Below are 24220 nucleotides of genomic sequence, written 5' to 3'. Positions count from 1 at the left end.
ATTTATTACATTTGAAATTTACAGATCCTTGGCTGACTTTTGGTATCAAATGGTACCATAAAGCATCATGCATTTAAGACAGTCCTTAAAATAGTCAAATATTGTATTACTCTGCTTTTACACCATTTAAAGACTACAAGAGCTCTGGCACTGCCTTGGAAACTCACTGAATGTTTAGTTTCAACTTCAATTTCCCGTTGATAGGCTTTGACTCAAACAAATTAATACTTTATCTATTTATAGTTTATTCCATGCAGTCTTATTTTTGTGATGACTTCTGCTACATGAATTAAGGTATTCAATTTTATCCATTGTTAAGGATCCTATTCTCTTTTGATCGTCACCTTCTTCTGGCATTCATTTCTACAATATGCCTTATGATGACTAACCCTAGATCTAATATTATAATTACAAAAATATTTTTGATGATTGACTAACTACTCTGTCTAGACTAGGACCCATTTGGTAAGATTGGTAATAAATCTTAGAATTGAAGATAACAGGAATATCTAAGGAAGCCACAAGTGAACAGTGCTTATTTCTTTAGCAATAAAGAGATTCAGCAATAAAGCTGTTACCTTGGGATAGCTTCTTTTATTTAAATCTTTCATTATTTATTATTTAAAATGTTTAAGCCCTATATCTTCAACAAGATTATACATTATAAGGACAACACTTTTCAAATTTCAGAAACCTCACAACAGCACTCAGTTCAGGGCCTTGTATAAAGTAGATAAAAATATCATTAACTGATTGAAAACAAAAAATGTGGTGAATTAATATTTCAAAAGTTTACATAAGACTTAAACAAGTGAAATGTGACAGGGAATCCAGGCCAAATTGCATTTTGATAACGATCTCCTATGTGCTCCAACAAACCTGATTCATTTCTCAAGTTAATGACCTTTCCTCTAAGCCCACGATTTCCCCATTTGATTGTATATATTCCAGACTCCTCTGTGAAGTTTAATCTCTGGACTTTTTTTAAACAAATGGACATAGAGTCTAAGGTGCTTTGTGTGATGCTGCTTACAGATCACAATTACTAAATGACTGTAGATGACTTTAAATTTTAAAATTTAGATAATATAACCTCTATACTCTCTTCTAGTTCTAAAACCCATTCATTCATATTCCATGGCTTATAAGTTAGAGTTCAAGTAACTCAGCTAATACCAGCTCATCCATGACTCAGCCCCGACAGACTTTTCCAGGGTTTTCTCCTGACGTTTACTCTTTGTTATGATCAACTAATGCAAAATTGCCTGAAAGTATTTTTAGTGCACTGTCCTATTTCATGCCTCTGTGTCTTTGCCTACTTTCTATTCTTTTATCAGCCTAGCAAGTTCATCTTTCTAATCCCGTCCACGGGAAATTTTCTCTCTAAAGTCTTTCCCAAAGCTGCAGCGCTGCTGGGAAAATTCCTCTCTGTCTCTCTCCTGTTCTGCACAGCTTTTGCACCTTGTGCATCATTTAATTTTACTGGTAAGACATTTGAAGTCATCTCTCTACCCTACTAAAATGTAAGCTGTTTAAATGTGGAAGCAGCCTTTCTCTATCTTTAACCACTAAGATGTTAAGATGAGGTGAACATAAAAATACACCTAGTCCACTTGCCATGTTTTGTAATTGAAGACTGCTACAAATGTTAAATGCTATTTATATTTAAAATTTAATTTATATTTTATTTAGAACTGTCAAAGTATACATCAGAAATTACTTGCAAATCAAGTGAATTTTCTTACTCAAGTAATACATTTATATGTCAGTTCTGTGTTGTAAAAAATAAAAATTCCCCTGTTCTGATAATGCATGTTCTCATGAGGATTAGAGAATTGGACTGATTTCCTGTCATGAAACAAGGAAATCCCATTAGTCTTTCTAAAAATCCTTCTGGTGGCCTTCTGAATACAGTAATATATTTGACAGCATATCTTTATAGATCTATGTCCTTGTTATCATAAGTCTAACTTTCATGTTCTAGAAGAACTTGCCATTGTCATCTGTCAATGATTAGCTATAAGGTAGGAAGTGTCATTGGAGGGAATAATATAGATTTTTTAAAATGTTTATTTCATATACCTTTATACTTTTGAACTTTACATAAGGTACACTTATATTTTTATTTTTAGTAAATAAAATAAATAGTGTATCTGACTGAGTTTGGTTCAATAACTATTTAATTAAGTCCCTCAAAAACAATTTATTTTGAAAATAATTGCCTTTTGAAATAATTTGATCAATGTCTTCTTTATATGTTGTCTTTAACACTGTTAACTGGAGATGTAGTTTCTCTTTTCAAAATTTTGACTCTTTTGATTTAAGAATGAAATATACAGAAAATAACTGAAATAAAAACCAAGATCTATTTTGTCCTTTAATATTTCATCCTACCAACACAAAATAAAACATAATATCAATATTTCTACTGGAAATTTATATAGAGCAAACATAGTAATCATTGATCCAAATATATGCTTCCATTTTCCAGTAGAAATGAGTTTGCATGATATGACCCAAATAAAATATGCAGATTTCTGTTTTGTACCCCATTTTATCTAATGTTCTTCTTTAATTAATCTATAAAGTTAGTGCTGAATTGTTAGCAATTTCTGAAATACTGCCTCTATTTTATTTTATTTTTTCTGTTTCTTATGTCTTCCAATGTGCCTTTTCTCACTTGGATTTTTTTTAATGTGTTCATTTCTCTATGTTCTATGTACCAAAATGTTTTACTTTCAACTCACATTTGAATGCTAGGTTAGTTGAGTAAATAACTGTAGCTTCAACATTATTTGTACTGCTTCATTGTTCATTTTACAAATAAATAATCTGAGGAGAACCTCATTTTTTTCACTGTGTTTTATTTTTTAAGTTTCTGTTTTGACTCCTTGTCAATGAATGTTGGGGTCTTTTGTTCTGAACACATAACTCTTTCCAAAGGGTGGGAAATTTTCTTCGATTCCTACCATTCAGTTTTCATTAACTGGGTTATTCATCAAGTATTTATTATGTACCAGCTATGTTCCAGTCAGTATCTGAGTGTAGAGGACAAGTAGGTGACAAACAGCAAGTGCCAGAAGTCTAGGGAAGGAGATCAACAGTAAATAAATAAACGATTTTGATTGCAATCAACATTGTGAGGATAAAAATAGCAAAACGTGGAGTGCTTTGCATGAAGTGTGTTAGCCTATAAAACTCCGATAAGGAAGGCCCTGTGGATAGGTTGATATGTGAGCAGAGGTCTGAAAAAAAGTTGAGGTAATGAATCTAATATTTATTGTAAAAGTGTTTTAGACAAAGCGAACAGACATATACAAAGACTGATTCTTATCTGAGTTAACATGTTAAGCAATTGCAAGGAACGGAAAGAAAGCCAGTGTGGCTAGAGTGGAAGGAGCAAGGATAAAGCCAGAAGGAGATAATTTAGAAAGGTTACAATGACATCTGAATACTCAAGTCCTCTCATTGTAAAGGCTCTGTTATCCCTCTTGGGACATGTGCCATGAATCTTGAAAATTCTAGATTTGGTTTTCAACTTTCTAACGTTACTCTCATTCCTTGATTTTTCTTTCTTTCTTTCTTTTCTTATTTTTTAATGTAAGATAAAACCTCAGTTCAATCTTATAACTTAAGAGTGAATCACCAATTATATCCATTTTACTATTTATTGGAAGTGTTAAAAGAAAAACTAGTTATGTTTTTAATATCCAAGAATATAATATAGCATCAAATGTATCAGTTGTGTCCTATGTATTTTACGGTTCTTGAATTTATGTCTATATTTACATATGAGACTCCACACTGACAGCTGGAGTGCTGTGTTCAAACCAGCTTGAACATTGTACAAAGCCGAGAAATGGGGAATCTGCTTGTAGGAGCTGTAGCTCTGCGGGGTTACATGGAAACTGGTAGCAGGGAGAAATCGCTGATACCACTGATACGTGTCTGGGTGTGGACTCCTTCAGGCCTCACGTGTTCAGGGCCTACAGGAGCAGAATGCTGGGAAACTGCTATGCTGCCCTATTTCTCTGACCCAAAACTTACTCTGCTGCTGCTGCTAAGTCGCTTTAGCCATGTCCGACTCTGTGCGACCCCATAGACAGCCTCCTACCAGGCTCCTCTGTCCCTGGGATTCTCCAGGCAAGAACACTGGAGTGGGTTGCCATTTCCTTCTCCAATGCATGGAAGTGAAAAGTGAAAGGGAAGTCGCTCAGTCATGTCTGACTCTTAGCGACGCCATGGACTGCAGCCTTACCACGCTCCTCCATCCATGGGAGTTTCCAGGCAAGAGTACTGGAGTGGGATGCCATTGCCTTCTCTGAAAGTTACTTTAGGTTTCCTCTAAATGAGAGCTCCCAGTTCACCTTCTAACTGTGGAATTACTTTATTCTGAAGACGCATACTAAAGTCAATAGCTCTGACTGTGAAGAAACATTCAAAGAAGCCACTTCGTATAGTCAGTAACTGACTGAATTCAGAGCACAAGCAAATGTTCCTTCTTCAGGAAAAGGTTTTTTTTTTTTTGTTTTTTTTTTTAATATAGTTTGTCTAGTCAAGGCTATGGTTTTTCCAGTAGTCATGTATGGATGTGAAAGTTGGACTGTGAAGAAAGCTGAGCACCAGAGAATTGATGCTTTTGAACTGTGGTGTTGGAGAAGACTCTTAAGAGTCCCTTGGACTGCAAGGAGATCCAACCAGTCCATTCTAAAGGAGATCAGTCCTGTGTGTTTTTTGGAAGGAATGATGCTAAAGCTGAAACTCCAATACTTTGGCCACCTCATGTGAAGAGTTGACTCATTGGAAAAGCCTCTGATGATGGGAGGGATTGGGAGCAGGAGGAAAAGGGGACGACAGAGGATGAGATGGCTGGATGGCATCACTGACTCGATGGACGTGAGTCTGGGTGAACTCTGGGAATTGGTGATGGACAGGGAGGCCTGGCGTGCTGCGATTCATGGGGTTGCAAAGAGTCAGACACGACTGAGCGACTGAACTGAACTGAACTGAACATTGATTTAGATGAGATTATCATTTTCTTTGTTTATTATATCATTTTGCCTTCTATCTTATATCTTACTGGTTTGTTCTGCTCTCCTCTCTAATACTACTATCCATTTGATTTTATTTTAATATTTTCCTTCCACTTCACTGGAATGTGAGTGGGGAGAAATGCTCAGTCAACACTTGTATTCTTTCAACCATATTGAATTAGATATCCCACTGGATATTTACCTAAAAATGACACAGTCTCTCCAGCTTGGTGCTCATAAACAGTAAATAATAGGAACAAACTAAGCAGGAATATTTCTATATTAATAATTGAGATATTTTTCCTCTGGAAATAGTTCTCAGTGGGAATGGATACTTGCCATTTCTTTAATAGTAGGCATATACAGAGCTTCCCTGGCAGCTCAGCTGGTAAAGAATCCACCTGCAATGCAGGAGATCCCAGTTTGATTCCTGGGTCGGGAAGATCCCCTGGAGAGGGATAGGCTACCCACTCCAGTATTCTTGGCCTTCCCTGGTGGCTCAGACGGTAAAGAATCTGCCCACAATGTGGGAGACCTGGGTTCGATGCAGGTGGATTTTTTTACCAGTTGAGGTACCAGGGAAACCCATATATTTGCATAAACAAGTTTAAAATGTTTTACTTTATAAAGCAACTTCCAGTACTTCAAATCCTATTGAATATTTTGCCTAATAACATTATTTTTCCTTAAGAAATTAAGGTTACATGCCAAATTTGTGAGCTAACAAAATCACCATTCTTTCAAAATAATAAATATAAGTAACATATGAATATAATAAGACTTTTATTTGAAATTGCATGAGAGATCTGAAGTTCAAGTGAATTTAATTATTGGGGTATTATCACACATTTTTAAGTGAAAACTGACATTGCAAATGCCAAGTATGTTGTTTCTCAAAAAATGCTTTTCTGTTAGGAATAGCACAGGCATTCCGAAAAAAGAGTTGACAATTTAGTTAGAAATATTAAAGAATTGATATTAAGAAAGGTATACAAAATAAAGAAAATGAATTACATTATATTGATCATCATTATTAAAAATATTTCATGTAGAAGGTGTAAATGTATTCATTATCCAGGATATAGAATAAGAATTAATAGTTAAAAGTCATAAGAAACTTTGTTTCAAACCAGTGTAAGACATTTTATTGTAAGTGTAAGACAATGTAAATTTTATTAGATCCTATATATACACCAGTGGCCCTTGCTCGCCTGTGAGCTGCTGAAACCCCATCCCATGGGAGTGTTCGAGTTAAGACTGGGATTCCATGTGTTAAGAAACTTACAGAGAAAACTTACAGTGCTATTTTTTGTTGTCTAATCGGTACCACATGCCCAACTCTTTCCTGATCCCATCAACTGTAGCCTCCCATGCTCCTCTGTCTTTAGGATTTCCCAAGCAAGAATACTAGAGTGGGTTGCCATTTCCTTCTCCAGGGGATCTTCCTCATCCAGGAATCAAACCCACATCTCCTGCATTGCATTGTATTCTTTACCATGGAGCCACTGAAGAAGCCCAGTACTATGGGGCTAATAAAATGATGTCTAAGTTTCCGTCTAAAAGATTCTATAATCTTTTCCTAAATGTTGTTTCTATACAAATACAGGGATCACAAGTCATGTGTCTTTGCTTAAGGTTAGATTAGGTCCTTTAGAAAGTTTGTTGGTGTTTTGCTTTTGCTAAACAATGGATTTTTGTTGTATTTGTTAAATAATCACTCTCTCTTATTTATTAGCAATACTCTAAATGAATGCTTTCCTAAAATTAGGAAAATAGAACAATGTAATTTGATTATTATTTATGTTTCTTTAATCTGTCAGACAGTGTTACTACTTTCTAGGAAAATGGATGTTAGGTTTAAATTACAAGAATCTAATTTTCTAATCTTGTCATCTAAAATTGCAAGATTAAATTTCACTGTAAACAATTGGAGACGATTTTTAAAGTAAATCTGCAGTTGCCATTTTCTTTCCGTTACTCCAGGTGCTCTGTTTCTTCAGAGGGAGCATTTTGTAATAGGTTTGAGAGCTTAAGTGGGTAAGATTAGAACACTTTAGAGAAGGAAAAAGAGTTAATATTTGCTACCTAAGTATAGCATCTTCAATATTTTAAGCTGTAGATGATTTCATAGGTCTGTTTCTCACAGCACTAAAATTGGATGATTCCTTAAGGGTTATTTTAAAAGGAATCAGAGAAAATTCATGTTATATCTTATATAGAGCTGCCTCATGTAATCTCTTTGTAATAAAATCTGAAAAAAAATTACAATATATCACCTACAAAAAAAAAGTTTAAAAATCTCAATGTTGATTAGAATTTCTTTATTATTGTTCAATGACATTTCCATTTTGTTTAAACAACCCATTATTTAGTTGGCATACACTTTACAAAAATTTTATTTATATCTCTTTTTCTTCTATATGATCAGCCATGAACTATACTTGCAGTTCACAAAGACCTAAACATAATGTTGTGATGAAATTAGCTGTTTGTACAACAAAATCTTTTCACTTTCCTCCTGAACACAAAGCCAGATTACATTTTTCAGATTTTCTTGTAGTTTTCAGATTTCCCACGCATGATCCTCCATTTTCCATCTTCTCTTGTTTGATTCTGGATTCAGAGGGTCTAGAGGAGGACTCTGAGGCCTCTGGAATGAAGGAGCCACGTGATGGGAAGAGTCTGGGTCCCTGAATGACTGTGCACAGCAGGACCACCAGCCATCCCTGCTGGCCTGCATGGAAATAAACCTTGAAGTTTCTTACAGTGCTTTGCCTGTATTTCTAACAGAAGTCAAGAGAAGACATATATATATATATATATACACACATATTTTTTTTTTACTCTGTTTGTGGGAAAGCATCATCAGTGTTTATCAAGACATAAGATATCTATTTTTAGTGTAAATTCAGTCTGAGTTTAAAGAAAAATTACTTATCTTCAGGTTGGGAGGGCCTCCCTGCAGAAGGGCAGCAGACATAGTGTCAGAGCACATGCAGCCTAAAGGTGATGTGCCGAGCTGGTGCTGAGTCCCGAGCTTTTGAAGCTGGAGAAGGTTGCCCACTTAGGAGGGCTGCCCCTTTTAAAGAGTGTCAGCCCTGGAGAGGGTAGAGGGTAGATCCCTTCCAGAGGGTCTAGAAATGCCATGCAAGATTTTGGAGCTTGAGGAGGGAAGAGGGTTCCTTGCGTAAGGGTGCTGCCAAGCCCTAGTGTTGGAGTCTGCATGGGGTGAGGATTCCTGAAGGGAGCGGACAAGGTGCGGACTATCACGTAGGAGGCACTGAAGAGGCTGTTGTCTGTCCATTAGCAGGGATCCACCGGCGGGCAGTGTGAATTCCAGGATTACTGAGGAGTGTAGGATGTCTGAGATGGAGCTTCCTTGGGGGGAATTCCCTAAGGAGGAAGTGAACAGTGCTAGAGATAGGAAATTGGTCATCTACAGGAAGAATAACCAGTGAACAGCGCTAGAGATAGGAAACTGATCACCTACAGGAAGATTAACCAAATACGTAAATATGTTAAGGATGACTTAAGGCAGTTTACTCACTATTAGAGAAGTTAGTTACAATTTGTAAAAGAGAAAAAGAAAACTAGAAAGAAACCTGTAGTAGCACACTGAAATTGAAAGTATTGAATGTTGGTTCAACTGGATGTGTAGACTTGTTCTATCCACTGAGAGAGCTTGGGAGAGGGACACTCCATAGCAATGAGCACATGTAGCAGCTGCTGCTTGGAGTCTGAATGTATATAATACTATTTATCTATATATATTATCTATACAATATATATTATTTACACTATAAATTATATAACAACATATAATATTGATTATAACTTTTGAATAAAATTGAAAACCATATTTCCAAACACAAATAAATAATCAGGGCTGAAGATGCAAAGAGGAATGGAGCATTTCTAAAGTAACTCCCCCATAAAATATGTCCTAATTACAAAAGGAGGAAAGGAATATATAAGAAAAAGTAGAAGAGTTAGGTAGACAGCTTCTTAATCATGTTATGAGTTTCGTAATTTTGATGGTTATATTATGAGCATGTAGGAAAAGTCCTTGTTGATAGGAAATATTAAGGTATTTGAGAATGATGGGTGGGGTTGCTTAAAGAAAAAAATCTAGAAGTTTCAATAATTATTTATATATTATAAATTTAAGAAACTAACCAATAGAATTAATGCTAATAATGCCATTCAGTTGCTAAGTCATGTTCGACTCTGCTATCCCATGGACTGTACTATGTCCGGCTCCCTTGTCCTTTACTATCTCACAGAGTTTGCTCAAATTCATGTCCATTGAATCAGTGATGCTCTCTAACCATCTCATCCTATGCCTCCTCCTTCTCCTTTTGCCTTCAATCTTTCCCAGCATCAGGGTCTTTTCCAAATAGCCCTTCACATCAAGTGGACAAAGTATTGGAGCTTCTGCTTCAGCATCATTCCTTCCAATGAATATTAAGGGCTGCTTTCCTTTAGGATTGACTGGTTGAATCTTCTTGCAGTCCAGGGGACTCTCAAGAGTCTTCTCCAACATCACAGTTTGGAAGCACTGATTCTTCAGTGCTCAGCCTTCTTTATGGTCTAACTCTCATATCTGAACATGACTACTGGAAAACCCATAGCTTTGGTTGGCAAAGTAATGTCTCTGTTTTTTAAATATGCTGTCTAGGTTTGTCATGGCTTTTCTCCCAAGGAGCAAGTGTCTTCTAATTTTGTGACTGCAGTCACAATCTGCAGTGATTTTTGAGCCTAAGAAAATAAAATCTGTCATCGGTTTAACTTTTTCCCCTTCTATTTGCCATGAAGTGATGAGACCAAATGCCATGATCCTAGTTTTTTGAATGTTGAGTTTCAAGCCAGATTTTTCATTCTCCTCTTTTACCCTCATCAAGAGGTTCTTTAGTTCCTCTTCACTTTCTGCCATTATAGTGGTATCATCTGCATATCTCAGGTTGTCATTATTTCTCCCAGCAATCTTGATTGCAGTTTGCGCTTCATCCAGTCCAACATTTCACGTGAGGTACTCTGCATAGAAGTTGAATAAGCAGGGTGACAATACAGAACTTTGTCATACTCCTTTCCCAGTTTTGAACCAGTCAGTTGTTCCATGCCCAATTCTAACTGTTGCATCTTGATGTACATACACATTTCCCAGGAGATATAGCAAGAAAACGGAACACTAAATTGAAAATAGCAAAGGATTTGAACAAACATATCACAGACTAAAATATGGTAGTGATCAATAAACAAGTGAAAAGTGTTCAGTATCGTTAATCAACAGAAAAATCCAATGTGAAACCACAATTGCATACTATTTTATATGTAGCAGGATGGCTAAAATTTAAAAATGTAAAAAAGAACATATAACTGAATATTTATATGGAAAAAATGAATAATAACCCTATTCTCATTCTATAAAAATAAAATCATCATCATCATCGTTTAAGACAGATAAAGTAACCGTAAAACCTAGAACCATAAATCTAGAAGAAAGCATAGAAAAATGTGTTTAATGACCTGGATGTCATAGATTAGCACGTAGCAAGATGAAAAGCAATTAGATTTTACAACCAGCTTCGAGAAATCTTTGCCATTTCCAACAAAGTTAAGAAGTATTTTTACTCCTAAGTATTTAACACAAAGGTCAATGAATACAAAAATATTTTTACAAGAACGTTCATAGTGTTTTAAGTCTTAATAATAAGAAATGAAAAACCCAAATATCCATCAACAGGAAAGCTAGTTAGCTATCTGTGATTCATTAAAACAATAGAAAACTGCTTGGTATAAAATGTAATAGACTGATACACATAAAGAATACACAAAAAATCTTATAGATATTATGCAAAGTGAATAAAACTAGAAGCAAAAAAGATGACATATTGTATGCTTTCTTTTAGTAAAATAGTCAAAAATAACCTACAGCAGTAGAAGTCAGATAGCAATTGCCTCTGTGAAAAGGGGTTTGACTGAAAAGAAGATTGTTATAAGGAAAATTTCCAGGGTGAGAATTTGTTTTGGGTGGTGAAAGCTCATCAAACAGATAATGTAAGAAAAGTACGTTTTATAGTGCGTAATTTATTCTTCAATTTAAAAATAATTTGCTGAAGTTTCACTTATAAAGGGATTGGTTAGGGTGCAGTTTTAACTCACTTGAATAGAGTTTATTGTTTATTAAATTCAGAGCATGGTTACACTGGCTTGGGGAGGATGACACCTCACCCACTGAACTAACAAAGGGAGGAAGGCAGGAAGGAAGGCAGGCAAGTAGACAGATGAAAGCACTTGATTTTTTGTTTCTCTTTTGTATAACTAACAAATATTTATTGAGCACCTGCTCTGTCCTCTATTCAGGCTTTGCAAATAGAGTGATAAATAAGTCAAATGACTCACTGCCTTCGCAAAGCTTCTAGTGGGGAGAAATGAATTAAGTGTACAATGTCAGATATTCCGCTTGAATGGAAGCAAGGAAGTCCACACGGAGAAGACACTTGAGTAAGCTAAAAATGAACAATGAAGGAAGCCACTTAGAAATTTTTGACAAAAGATATTAATTTAAGAATTTATTTTGATAGTGCAGATAAATTATCTTTTACATTATAGTTTTTATTTTGTTATTTTATGTAGAAATGGTATGAAAATAATGAAGATAAATATGATTTTTTAAATGTAATGTATCATTACTTTTATTTTTGAAAAAAATATAGTTTTGGCATCAGTGTAAGGACTGGAATTTAGGAGGATATTATTATCTAATACATAAACAAAATTATACTCTTACAAAACCAAATGATGCTATTAGGAAATTTTACAGTCACTTGTCAGAATTTCTTACACATAAGAGAAGATCTAGGGTTTCCATTCCTTGCATATGTTTAGAGTGTCACCCCGGACTTCTGCTAATGCTGAACATCTGTGTTTTGTTTTCACTGAAAGATGTCTCATTTGGACTGCCAAAAGAGAAGGGGGTCATTAGTTATTCAATAATGTGAAGTTATCCAGCAGACTATCCCTGTATGAGGAATATTAATGTCAGTAGATTCATAGCCATTACGATTAATCCTAAGGATTGCTTCACACTGGGAATCATTATAGGCATAATTTCAAAGGAGAATGTCAAACTATCACACATCTCAAAATAAAAACAGAATCAGTTTTATATAGCATTTACTTTTTGGGAAACATTTTTAAGCTGATATTTTCTGAATACTAAAGTGAAAACATAAAGAATGAACAAGGTAGGTATTTATGTGTCTGCTGAATTCCCAAGATTCGAGTTATATTTGTGTAGCTTGTGTTCATGTATTTTAGTGAAAGATGAATACTTCATGTGACTGCGCTCTATTAATTTATTTATTTTATAAATTACAACAAGTTGTTATCCATCATGCTGAACAACTGGAAACTTTCAATTTTACTTGAAAGCCCATATTCCAGAAGAGAAACAAGCAGCTGTACAGTACACATCTTTAATATCCTTATTACTACATGAGAATGTATAAAACCAATTCATTATAATTTGAATTATTTTGATCATACATAAGCCAAAGGTACTATTACAGGTTTTGATATGAATAGTTGGAATAAGTGGTTCATTCTTTTTGCTGCTTAATGTATCTTTTAATATTCATGTTTGTGCTCTTCTAAAATGTATAAATATAATAGACATGCAAATATGTCTTTCTAAAATGCCAAAGTGACCTTTTATATTTGATAATTAAAGACTCTCTGGGAGACTATTAGTAAGATAGTTGGTGATTTTTTATATTTAGGTACATATTATATAAGCTTTTATTCAATATATGTGTGTGCTGTAGGCTAAGTTGCTTCAGCTGTCTGACTCTTTGCGGCCCCATGGACTGTAGCTGGCCAGACTCCTCTGTCCATGGGATTTTCCGGGCCAGGATATTGGAGTGGCTTGCCATGCTCTCCATCAGGGGATCTTCCTGATCTAGGGACAGAACTCGTGACTCTTACATCTCCTGCATTGGCAGACGGGGTCTTTAACACCAGCACCACCCTGGAAACCCTATGTAGATCTATATTCACTCACTACAGTCACACTTTGAATTTAAAAGTAATACAAACAAATAGCTGATATTCACAGAACAAATGGATTAATAACTTAGTGATACATAGCAGCATAGAGATCATGTTGACCAAATCTTTATTTTTAAAATGGAAACAATTCTGATTTCATCTTCCTGTTCCTTAGTATACTATAAAATGGAAGTTTTATTAAAATAAAAGAGTGCATGGAAAGATTGCACACATGCCCGTGTGTGTTCAGTGTCCCTTTATATAAATATAATTAAATTGCTTATATATTTGGTAATTATTCATTATAAGCTACCAGTAAAACTTTGTTTCAAGACACCGTTTGTCTTTGAAGATGTAACTCTGCTATACATGAGGTATTGCTCAAATAGGTTATCCCATATCTTTTACCATGTGTCTATTTGACCTCTACTATTATTTCCCAGCCCTCCAGTCATACATGTGCAAGGTTTGAATCACAAGTTGTTGTTTTCAGTCACTCAGTCATGTCTGACTCTTTGCAGCATGGACTGCAGCATTCCAGGCTTCCCTGTGCTTCACTATCTCTCAGAGTTTGCTCAAACTCATGTCCATTGAGGCAATGATGCCGTTCAACTACTTCATCTTCTGTCACCCTCCTCTCCTTCTTCCCTCAGTCTTTGCCAGTATCAGTCTTTCCCAGCGAGTTGGCCTTTGTATTAGGTGGCTGAAGTATTGGAGCTTCAGCTTCAGCATCAGTCCTCCCAGTGAAGATTCAAGTCTGTCACTGTTTCCATTTTTCTCCATCTTTGCCATGAAGTGATGGAACTGGAGCCATGATCTTAGCTTTTTGAATTTTGAGGTTTAAGTCAGCTTTTGCACTCTTCTTTTTCATCTTCATTAAGAGGTTCCTTAGTTCTTCTTCACTTTCTGATACTAGGATTGTTTCATTTGCATATCTGAGATATTGATACTGCTTAATTCCAGTTTGTGATTCATCCAGCCCGGCACTTCACATGATGTACTCTACATAAAAGTTACAAATGGGACCTAATTAAACTTAAAAGCTTCTGCACAACTAAGGAAACTATTAGCAAGGTGAAAAGACAGCCTTCAGAATGGGAGAAAATAATAGCAAATGAAGCAACTGACAGACAACTAATCTCAAAAATATACAAGCAACTCCTACAGCTCAACTCCAGAAAAATAAATGACCCAATCAAAAAATGGGCCAAAGAACTAAATAGACATTTCTCCAAAGAAGACATACAGATGGCTAACAAACACATGAAAAGATGCTCAACATCACTCATTATCAGAGAAATGCAAATCAAAACCACTATGAGGTACCATTTCACGCCAGTCAGAATGGCTGCGATCCAAAAGTCCACAAGCAATAAATGCTGGAGAGGGTGAGGAGAAAAGGGAACCCTCTTACACTGTTGGTGGGAATGCAAACTAGTACAGCCACTATGGAGAACAATGTGGAGATTCCTTAAAAAACTGGAAATAGAACTGCCTTATGATCCAGCAATCCCACTGCTGGGCATACACACTGAGGAAACCAGAAGGGAAAGAGACATGTGTACCCCAATGTTCATCGCAGCACTGTTTATAATAGCCAGGACATGGAAGCAACCTAGATGCCCATCAGCAGATGAATGGATAAGAAAGCAGTGGTACATATACACAATGGAGTATTACTCAGCCATTAAAAAGAATACATTTGAATCAGTTCTAATGAGATGGATGAAACTAGAACCTATTATACAGAGTGAAGCAAGCCAGAAAGAAAAACACCAATACAGTATACTAACGCATATATGGAATTTAGAAAGATGGTAACAATAACCCTGTGTACGAGACAGCAAAAGAGACACCGATGTATAGATCAGTCTTATGGACTCTGTGGGAGAGCGAGAGGGTGGGGAGATTTGGGAGAATAGCATTGAAACATGTATAATATCATGTATGAAACGAGTCGCCAGTCCAGGTTCGATGCACGGTACTGGATGCTTGGGGCTGGTGCACTGGGACAACCCAGAGGGAGGGTAGGGTAGGGAAGGGAGGAGGGAGGAGGGTTCAGGATGGGGAACGCGGGTATACCTGTGGCGGATTCATTTTGATATTTGGCAAAACCAATACAATATTGTAAAGTTTAAAAATAAAATAAAATTTAAAAAAAAAGTTAAATAAGCAGGGTGATGATATATAGGCTTGAAGTACTCCTCTCCCAATCTTGAACCAGTCCATTGTTCCGGGTCCAGTTCTAACTGTTGCTTCTTGACTTGCATACATATTTCTCAGGAGGTAGGTAAGGTGGTCTGGTATTCTTGTCTTTTTATGAATTTTCCACAGTTTCTTGTGATCCACACAATCAAAGACTTTAGTGTAGTCAATGAAGCAAAAGTAGATGTTTTTCTGGAATTCTCATGCTTTTTCTATGACCTGATCGATGTTGGCAGTTTAATCTGTGCTTTCTCTGCCTTTTCTAAACCCAGCTTGTACATCTGGAAGTTCTCAGTTCACATACTGGTGAAGCCTAGATTGAAGAATTTTGAGCATTACCTTTCTCGCATGTGAAATGAGTACAATTGTATGGTAGTTTGAACATTCTTTGGCATTGTACTTCTTTGGGATTGAAATGAAATCTGACCTTTTGCAGTTCCATGGCCACTCCTGAATTTTCCAAATTTGCTGACACATTGAGTGCAGCACTTTCACAGCATCATCTTTTAGGATTTCAAATAGCTCAGCTGAAATTCTATCCCCTCCACTACTCTGTTCATCAAGGCCCAATTGACTTTACACAACAGGATGTCAGGCTCTAGGTGAATGATCACACCATCATGGTTATCTGGGTCATGAAGACCTTTTATGTACTCTGTGTATTCCTGCCACCTCTTAATATCTTCTGCTTATGTTAGGTACACGTAGTCTCTGTCCTTCATCGTGTCCATCTTTGCATAGAATGTTCCCTTGCTATCTCTAATTTTCTAAGAGATTTCTAGTCTTTCCCATTCTATGGTTTGCCTCTACTTTGCATTGTTCACTTAAGAATGATTTCTTTTCTCTCCTTGCTATTCTTTGAAACTCTACATTCAGATGGTTATTATATCTTTACTTTGCTCCTTTGCCTTTCACTTCTCTTCTTTTCTCAGATATTTGTAAGGCCTCCTCAGACAACTAATTTGTCTTGCTGCTGCTGGTGCTGCTAAGTCACTTCAGTCGTGTCTGACTCTGTGCGACCCCATAGATGGCAGCCCACCAGGCTCCCCCATCCCTGGGATTCTTCAGGCAAGAACACTGGAGTGGGTTGCCATTTCCTTCTCCAATGTATGAAAGTGAAAAGTGAAAGTGAAGTCGCTCAGTCGTGTCCGACTCTTCGTGACCCCATGGACTGCAGCCTACCAGGCTCCTTCATCCATGGGATTTTCCAGGCAAGAGTACTGGAGTAGGGTGCCATTGCCTTATTTGTCTTGTTACATTTGTTTTACTTGGGGATGTTTTGGTTACTTTCTCCTTTACAATGTTATAAACCTCTGTCCATAGTTTTTAAGCACTCTGTCAGGTGTAATCCCTTGAATCTATTTGTCCCTTCCATCATATAACATAATGGATTTGATTTAGGTCATACCTGAATGGCCTAGTGGTTTTCCCTACTTTCTTCAATAAGTCTGAATTTTGCAATAAGGGGTTCATGATCTGAGCCACAGTCAGTTTCTGGTCTTGTTTTTGCTGAGTGTATAGAGCTTCTCCATCTTAGGTTGCAAAGAATATAATCAATTTGATTTTGGTTTTGACCATCTGTCCACGTGTAGAATTGTTTCTTGTGTTGTTGAAAGAGGGCGTTTGCTATGAGCATTACATTGAATCACCATACAAAGACTAAATAATTAAAAGAAATATTGGCTCATTTAATTAATCTAACCTTTTGTTTTTCTATAGGAGGATGTCAAAAAGGAATATTTGCAAAAGGAACAAAAGAGAGAATGGAAAAGTTTCAAGGTACAATACCATATATTGCAACAAATATTTAGGATAGCTATTTATTCTTCAAACTGCATTAAATTAGTAATAGCTTTTCCAGAGAGTATGAATATTAAAGAAAGTGAAATTTTTATTATAATAAATGGATGCTAAAGTATTTAGTAGAAATACTAAAATATCATTTGTTCTTATATATTAATACTGCTGTGTAAGAAACATACAAATAAATTTGTGGTAATTTGTTTTTCTCTTAGAGGGAAGATTATGCATTTAGTACCTTCTGTGTGTTTAGATTATGTATGCTACATCATTTAACCCCAATAACTCCTGTGATTACTTTTCTTATTTTATGGAGGAGGAAACCAAAGACTGGAGGTTAAGGAAATGGTTCAAGAAACTTCCAGTGAAATAGCTTGGGTGAAACAACAAAAGAAGGAATGGAAAATTCAAGATAAAATGAGTTCTTTGAAATTTAATGTCTCTTTCTATGAGAGACATAGAAAGTAGCTTGCAAGTGAGATTAAAACTATATTTTGTAATATATGCATCAAAAGAAAAGCTGTTGACTCTAATGATCTCCATTTTGCTATGAGATTAATCCAAATTTTGTCACTTTGAAAAATTTACTGCCAGAATCATTATCACCATCACTGTCTCCACCATCATGTATCCAGTACCATTTGTAAGATACGCACAGTAGGTGAAGCAGCTGTAAATATTTCATTCATGTATATCACTAAATATTTGTATGTTTAAAAGCAAAAATGGTATAACTCTGAAGACTATATCACAACTGAGACACGTAAGCTCTGATTTGTGCAAAATAATCAAAAGGAACACAAAATAAGGTCCTAAGACAATGCACCACATTCTAGAGTAGCAAACTCTTTTTTTTTTATGGCTAACACAGTAGAGTGTTCTGTGAGATACCACATCATTGGTATGAAGTAAAAATGTCATACATTTAAATGGGACATTTTATTTTTCAAAAATGCTCCAGTAGACACCTCCAATAAAAAGAAGGAAGGGTAAATGTTTTTCAGACAGTTCAATCCAACATAGGTAGGTGCTGCACAATGACAATATGACCTTAAGCCTAGAAAATGTCTTTTCTAGGTGTTGTAGTCGTGTGGGGTGGGGGAGTCTACCTAAGACTTAGAAGAGACAAGTGTGTCAGAAAGATTTTTCAAATATTTATTTCTGTTGAAGGAACAGTGAAACAAAGGGTAGAATGAATCCCTACATCAAAATACTACCTTCTATAACCACATGCAACAATGAAATATTTGAGCTGAATGACAGCTTGCTCTCGCCATGGTAAATTTCTAATTCAGTGTTCTAGATAAGCTATTCTTTCTAAGTTTGCTCATATTCTTGTCAATGAGCTTTGATTTTTCTCCCATTGGGAATTTTCATGGCTCCAAATATTATAATTTACCAAAAATATAAGGTTAAATCTATTACTGAAATATATAGTATTTTTTCTTTTAAATTCTAGTTCTTTCTAAAATAAAATTAGATCATGTCTATGCTCACACACAAAATAAAAATAAATAAATAAAGCTATTTTGATACTTTCCATTTTCCTTAAAGAAATTTAAATCTTAAAAAAAAAAAATTTGCATGTGATTTTGTAAGAATTTTGCCCCTACCAAAATCCTGTCTGCTGAACTTTCAATTCTCTAAAAGACCATTCTCTCTCTTTTCTAAAACACCTTTACCTGAGTTACTTTATAACTGCTAATTTTCAGCTTAACTACTACACTGTAATTTCAATAAGGGAAAGAGATTGACAGGCACAGTGCCTGTCACATAATGGGAACTTGATAATTATGAAAAATGAATGAATTATATACACACTAGCAGCAGATGCCTTTGCTATTGAAGTGATCTGGAATAAAGGGGACATAACTTTGTCAATGTCACCCCAAATCTATGATGAGGGAATCCTTGGAAAATCTGGGAGTTCAAAGTCCTTCATCCAAGCTATTTTTTTCTTTAATAATTTTCTTCTGTAGAAATATTGTTATTGTGAAACAAAACTCCATCTCAGATGAGACTTATACTCAGTCAAAGCTCAGATCAGGAGTTGAACCCAAAATCCCCCCCTTAGGAGTGGACTCAAATCCACTGTCTTCTAATTAAAACTGCTCACCTGGAGTCAAGACTTACTGAAGCCCAGGTTCTTTTGCCTCATCATAGAAACAATTCAGGATGAGGCAAAGGGATAGGTGGATAGAAAACAGTATAAAAAATTAGTATAGGAAGTTTGTAAAAAATACAAATGGGCAGGTAAGGGAACACAGTCCCAAGAACTAAGAAGGCTGCATTTATTTTCATCAAAGGAAACATGGGGAAGGAAGAAGACCACCTTCTTCCTCATTCTCTGCGAGGCATCAAGGTTTAAATCATTTGTTTCTCCTTTGACCCAATATGGTCTAACCAAAACTGTCACGGCACTGTTTAAATTATATGCATATTAGCAAAAAGGTGGTAACATGGTACTAAAAAACAGTAATTCATCTCAGATTTCTGTATAATGTCCTCTATCACCTAGGTTCTTTCCCCTACATTTCTGACTTGGCTACATGCAAAAATTCTACCCTTCAAGGACCATTAACTCTTTGACTTCATGTAATAAGATTCACATCTCATATATATTGTTTTAAACAATTTAGGATTTTTAGATTTTATTTTATTGTGTTTTAAATATTAGGATTTTTTAAGTTTTTTAAGAATTTTTTAAGTATTAGGGTTTTTATTTTATTTTGTTGTGTTTTAACTATTAGGATTTGTGACTTGAGTGTGCCTGGCACCTGAATGTGCCTAGTCTTCCTTCAAGGTAGAGTAGATTATAGATTGGATTCTTTCCTTGAGTGTTTATTAGCCTACAACAGTCTCCCAAACTCGCTTAAAATTCATATTCTGTTTTTAACCCTCTAGTGAGATTTCTAACTATAATATTCAATTATTCTCTATGAAAATGATTCATAGAACTTCTAGCTGGATATGTAAGATGATAAGATTTATTAAATTTATTGTGGAAACAATTTAAGGAACGCTATTCACAGAGTTGTCCCTGAAGTTGTTGCTGTTTTCTCAAGTCCTTAAATATAGATTGCTTGCAAGTTCATCTGTCACAAGAATTCTTGTTAAACATGTGCTATTACTTAACATTTGATGATAGGTCCTGGCAAGATTTCTGTTACAGAGCCAAGGAGTAGTCATGGCTCACCTTGATTTCCTTTCTATATTGGAACTCCTATGTTGGGGGACTGTGTAATTTCCTTGGTTCTGAATCGCCACAGCAAAGATTTGAAACAGAGGATCAGTGTTACAGGTCGATTACAACTCAGTTTTATTCAGCAAGGAAAGGATAAGACACCCTTGAGGGGTGAGGGCAAGCCAACCCCAAAGGAGAGGCCTCAGTCTGTCTTGGCTTCCTCCTTTTGTATGTTTGTCTCCTTCCTCCCTGAGCCTGATGCAAATTGGGCTGGCCAAGAAGGGGACGTCTTTGTTTCACATGAGGTTATCACTCCAGTCCATGGATCTCCTTTTGTTCCATTTTCACGAGTTTTTCCTTTCTTCGTCTTTTACCCACTGCCATTTTCAACTCCTTTCTCCTATTTTAACTACCTAACACCTAGGCCTTAAAAAAAAAAAAAAATTCTGTGACAATGGGAACATCAGATTTCATATTAATAGTTTATAGACCTCATACTTACACTAACAAGAAGAGACTGTGAACTATGCTTTCTAGCCCTATAGCTAGAAATGTATGTATTCTATATATTTTTGTTGTTGTTGAGTTATAAAACTGGAGCTAAAAACCAACTGGAAATTGTATGGACCAATGCATAGCTGTACACAATGGTGTGATTCATATTTTTTGGCCTTTTCATACTGAAAAGAGATGAATCACAAACTGGAATCAAGATTGCTAGGCAATATCAACAACCTCAGATATGCAGATGATATCACTTTAATGGCAGAAAGTGACGAGGAACTAAAGAACCTCTTCATAAGGGTAAAAGAGAAAAGTGAAAAAGCTGGCTGGAAGTTCAACCTTCAAAAAATTAAGATCATGGCATCCAGTCCCATCGCTTCATGGCAAATAGAAGGGGAAAAAGTCAAAGTGATGACTGATTTGATTTTCTTGGGCTTCAGAATCACTGCAGATGGTGACCACAGTCATGAAATGAAAAGACTCTTGCTCCTTGGAAGGAAAGTTATGACAAAGCTAGACAGCATATTAAAAAGCAGAGATGCCACTTTGTCAACAAAGGTCTGTCCAGTCAAAGCTATGGTTTTCTAGTAGTCATGTATGAATGTGAGAGATGGATCATAAAGAAGACTGAGCACCAAAGAACTGATGCTTTTGAACTGTGGTGTTGGAGAAGACTCTTGAGAGTCCCTTTGACTGCAAGGATATCTAACCAGTCAATCCTAAAGGAAATCAGTCCTTTATATTCACTGGAAGGACTGTCATTGAAGCTGAAGCTCCAAAACTTTAGCCATCTGATGTGAAGAGCCAACACCTTGAAAAAGACCTTGATGCTGGGAAAGACTGAAGGTAAAGGAGGAGTAGGTGGCAGAGAATGAGATGGTTAGTTAGCATCACTGACACAACAGACATGAATTTGAGTAAATTCTGGGACATGTGGAGGACAGAGGTGTGGTACAGTCCACCGGGTCCCAAAGAGATGGACACACCTTAGTGACTGAATGACAACACTGCTGCTGCTGCTGCTGCTAAGTCGCTTCAGTCGTGTCCGACTCTGTGCGACCCCAGAGACGGCAGCCCACCAGGCTCCCCCGTCCCTGGGATTCTCCAGGCAAGAACACTGGAGTGGGTTGCCATTTCCTTCTCCGAATGACAACACAATGGTGTGTTAATCAATGTTAAGTAAACTATTCCTCTCCCTCTCAAAACAAAGCAAAACAAAGAAACAAAAACTCTGTTTTCATGGTGCAAATAATCTCGTCATAGCCAATTTCCAGCTCCAAACATGATGTCACTGTTCATGCAGTTGGAAAGAGATGTACCCATTTGACTCTCATGGGACAGGAACTGGCCCTAACACACGAGAAGTTCCTGATGTGTGTGAGATTTGGTGCTTGTGAGGTCGAAATTACCAGGCAGTCAGTATAGGACTCTATAGGACCTCTGAGTCTTGTTTTCAATGAATATCTCGATCCATTAATCTAAAGCTATACCCTTTGCCCAGAATTCCTGGAATTTGGGTCTGATAAATTATCAGCACTCAGATCTAGGGAAGAGCAGCAACAGTTAGAACTGGACATGGAACAACAGACTGGTTCCAAATAGGAAAAGGAGTATGTCAAGACTGTATATTGTCACCCTGCTTATTTAACTTCTATGCAGAGTACATCATGAGAAACGCTGGGCTGGAAGAAGCACAAGCTGGAATCAAGATTGCCAGGAGAAATATCAATAACCTCAGATATGCAGATGACACCACCCTTATGGCAGAAAGTGAAGAGGAACTAAAAAGCCTCTTGATGAAAGTAAAAGTGGAGAGTGAAAAAGTTGGCTTAAAGCTCAACATTCAGAAAACGAAGATCATGGCATCTGGTCCCATCACTTCATGGGAAATAGATGGGGAAACAGTGGAAACAGTGTCAGACTTTATTTTTTGTGTTCCAAAATCACTGCAGATGGTGACTGCAGCCATGAAATTAAAAAACGCTTACTCCTTGGAAGGAAAGTTATGACCAACCTAGATAGCATATTCAAAAGCAGAGACATTACTTTGCCAACAAAGGTCCGTCTAGTCAAGGCTATGGTTTTTCCTGTGGTCATGTATGGATGTGAGAGTGGACTGTGAAGAAAGCTGAGCACCGAAGAATTGATGCTTTTGAACTGTGGTGTTGGAGAAGACTTTTGAGAATCCCTTGAACTGCAAGGAGATCCAACCAGTCCATTCTGAAGGAGATCAGCCCTGGGCTTTCTTTGGAAGGAATGATGCTAAAGCTGAAACTCCAGTACTTTGGCCACCTCATGCAAAGGGTTGACTCACTGGAAAAGACTCTGATGCTGGGAGGGATTGGGGGCAGGAGGAGAAGGGGATGACAGAAGACGAGATGGCTGGATGGCATCACTGACGATGCACGTGAGTCTGAGTGAACTCCGGGAGTTGGTGTTGGACAGGGAGGCCTGGCGCGCTGCAATTCATGGGGTCACAAAATGTTGGACACGACTGAGCAACTGAACTGAAGTGAACTGAGCAATTAATTTCTGTTCCATATGCCTGAGGGAAAAACTACTGATGATCATTAATCTTTAACCCACATACCTGGTCCATTGTAAAATGGCCAGGGGGCATGAACAAGGGTGGAGGTTAATCTGAAGATCAAGAGAAGTCATAAGGATGTTAAGTTAAACATTATGACCTTTATACTGATTGTTGTTTAGTGGCTTCAGTCCTGTCCAACTCTTTGGCGACCCCACGCACTGCAGCCCGCCAGGCTCCTGTCTACAGGATTCTCCAGGCAAGAATACTGGAATGTGCCATTTCTTTCTCCAAACTGACTGATTAGAAATGACAAATTTTAAGAACAGGAGCCAACCAAAACTGTACTGATTAAAACTGGTAAGGATATAAACTGCTCTAAGTCCCACCTTTGGGGGACTCTTTATCCCCACTCAGTGTCTATGCTGAGAGCTTTGTACTTTCCTTCTCTTTAATACATTCTATTTGCTTGCTACTGTGTTTGTAAGGTTCCCATTTAACTTACACAAATCTGACTTAAACACTAGGTCCAGGAAGGTGGCTTTAAGAATTTCCAGAGAGTAAAGAAAGTGATAATGAGAAAAGGAGCCATTCTACCTAGACTGGGTGAGTCATTCTGTTAGGGGAAGCACACTGATTGAAACCGCCCACCCTGGCCAGGCACTATAGTAACCATTTGCATGACTTGTTTTATGATGGAGATTTCCGAGTGTTAGACAAGAATCCAGTTTCTGGCCGGGAAGGGGTCCGCCTTCCTGCAACAATTCTACTCCACCTCCTGAGAGGTAAGGTAGCCACTAAACACTATTATGGAAGATCAAGTGAAATGTAGAAATTTGGGGAATACTTGTTTATATACTGAAATATTATTTTCTAAGTGTTTTATACATGTGTATCCCTCTTTTTTTTTTTTTTAAT

General features: G+C 36.7%; 1 protein-coding gene across 3 annotated transcripts in view; it reads left to right on the top strand.

Annotated features, from left to right (window-relative positions):
* CNBD1 (cyclic nucleotide binding domain containing 1) overlaps positions 1 to 24220 on the top strand; it is a 496885-nt gene that overhangs the window by 457954 nt on the left and 14711 nt on the right. For all 3 annotated transcript variants that reach the window (XR_009740949.1, XM_061439433.1, XM_061439432.1), the window contains one exon: positions 17007 to 17066. Coding sequence is in view for 2 of the 3 variants with exons in the window: in XM_061439433.1 (XP_061295417.1) it covers positions 17007 to 17066 (60 nt within the window). In the remaining variant the exon portion in view is untranslated. The remainder of the gene's footprint in view (positions 1 to 17006; positions 17067 to 24220) is intronic.

This window comes from Bos javanicus, chromosome 14 (genome assembly GCF_032452875.1).
Source record: "Bos javanicus breed banteng chromosome 14, ARS-OSU_banteng_1.0, whole genome shotgun sequence".
NCBI lineage: Eukaryota > Metazoa > Chordata > Mammalia > Artiodactyla > Bovidae > Bos > Bos javanicus.
The sequence above is the reverse complement of the archived record's forward strand: the minus strand, read 5'-3'. Positions and strand labels throughout refer to the sequence as shown.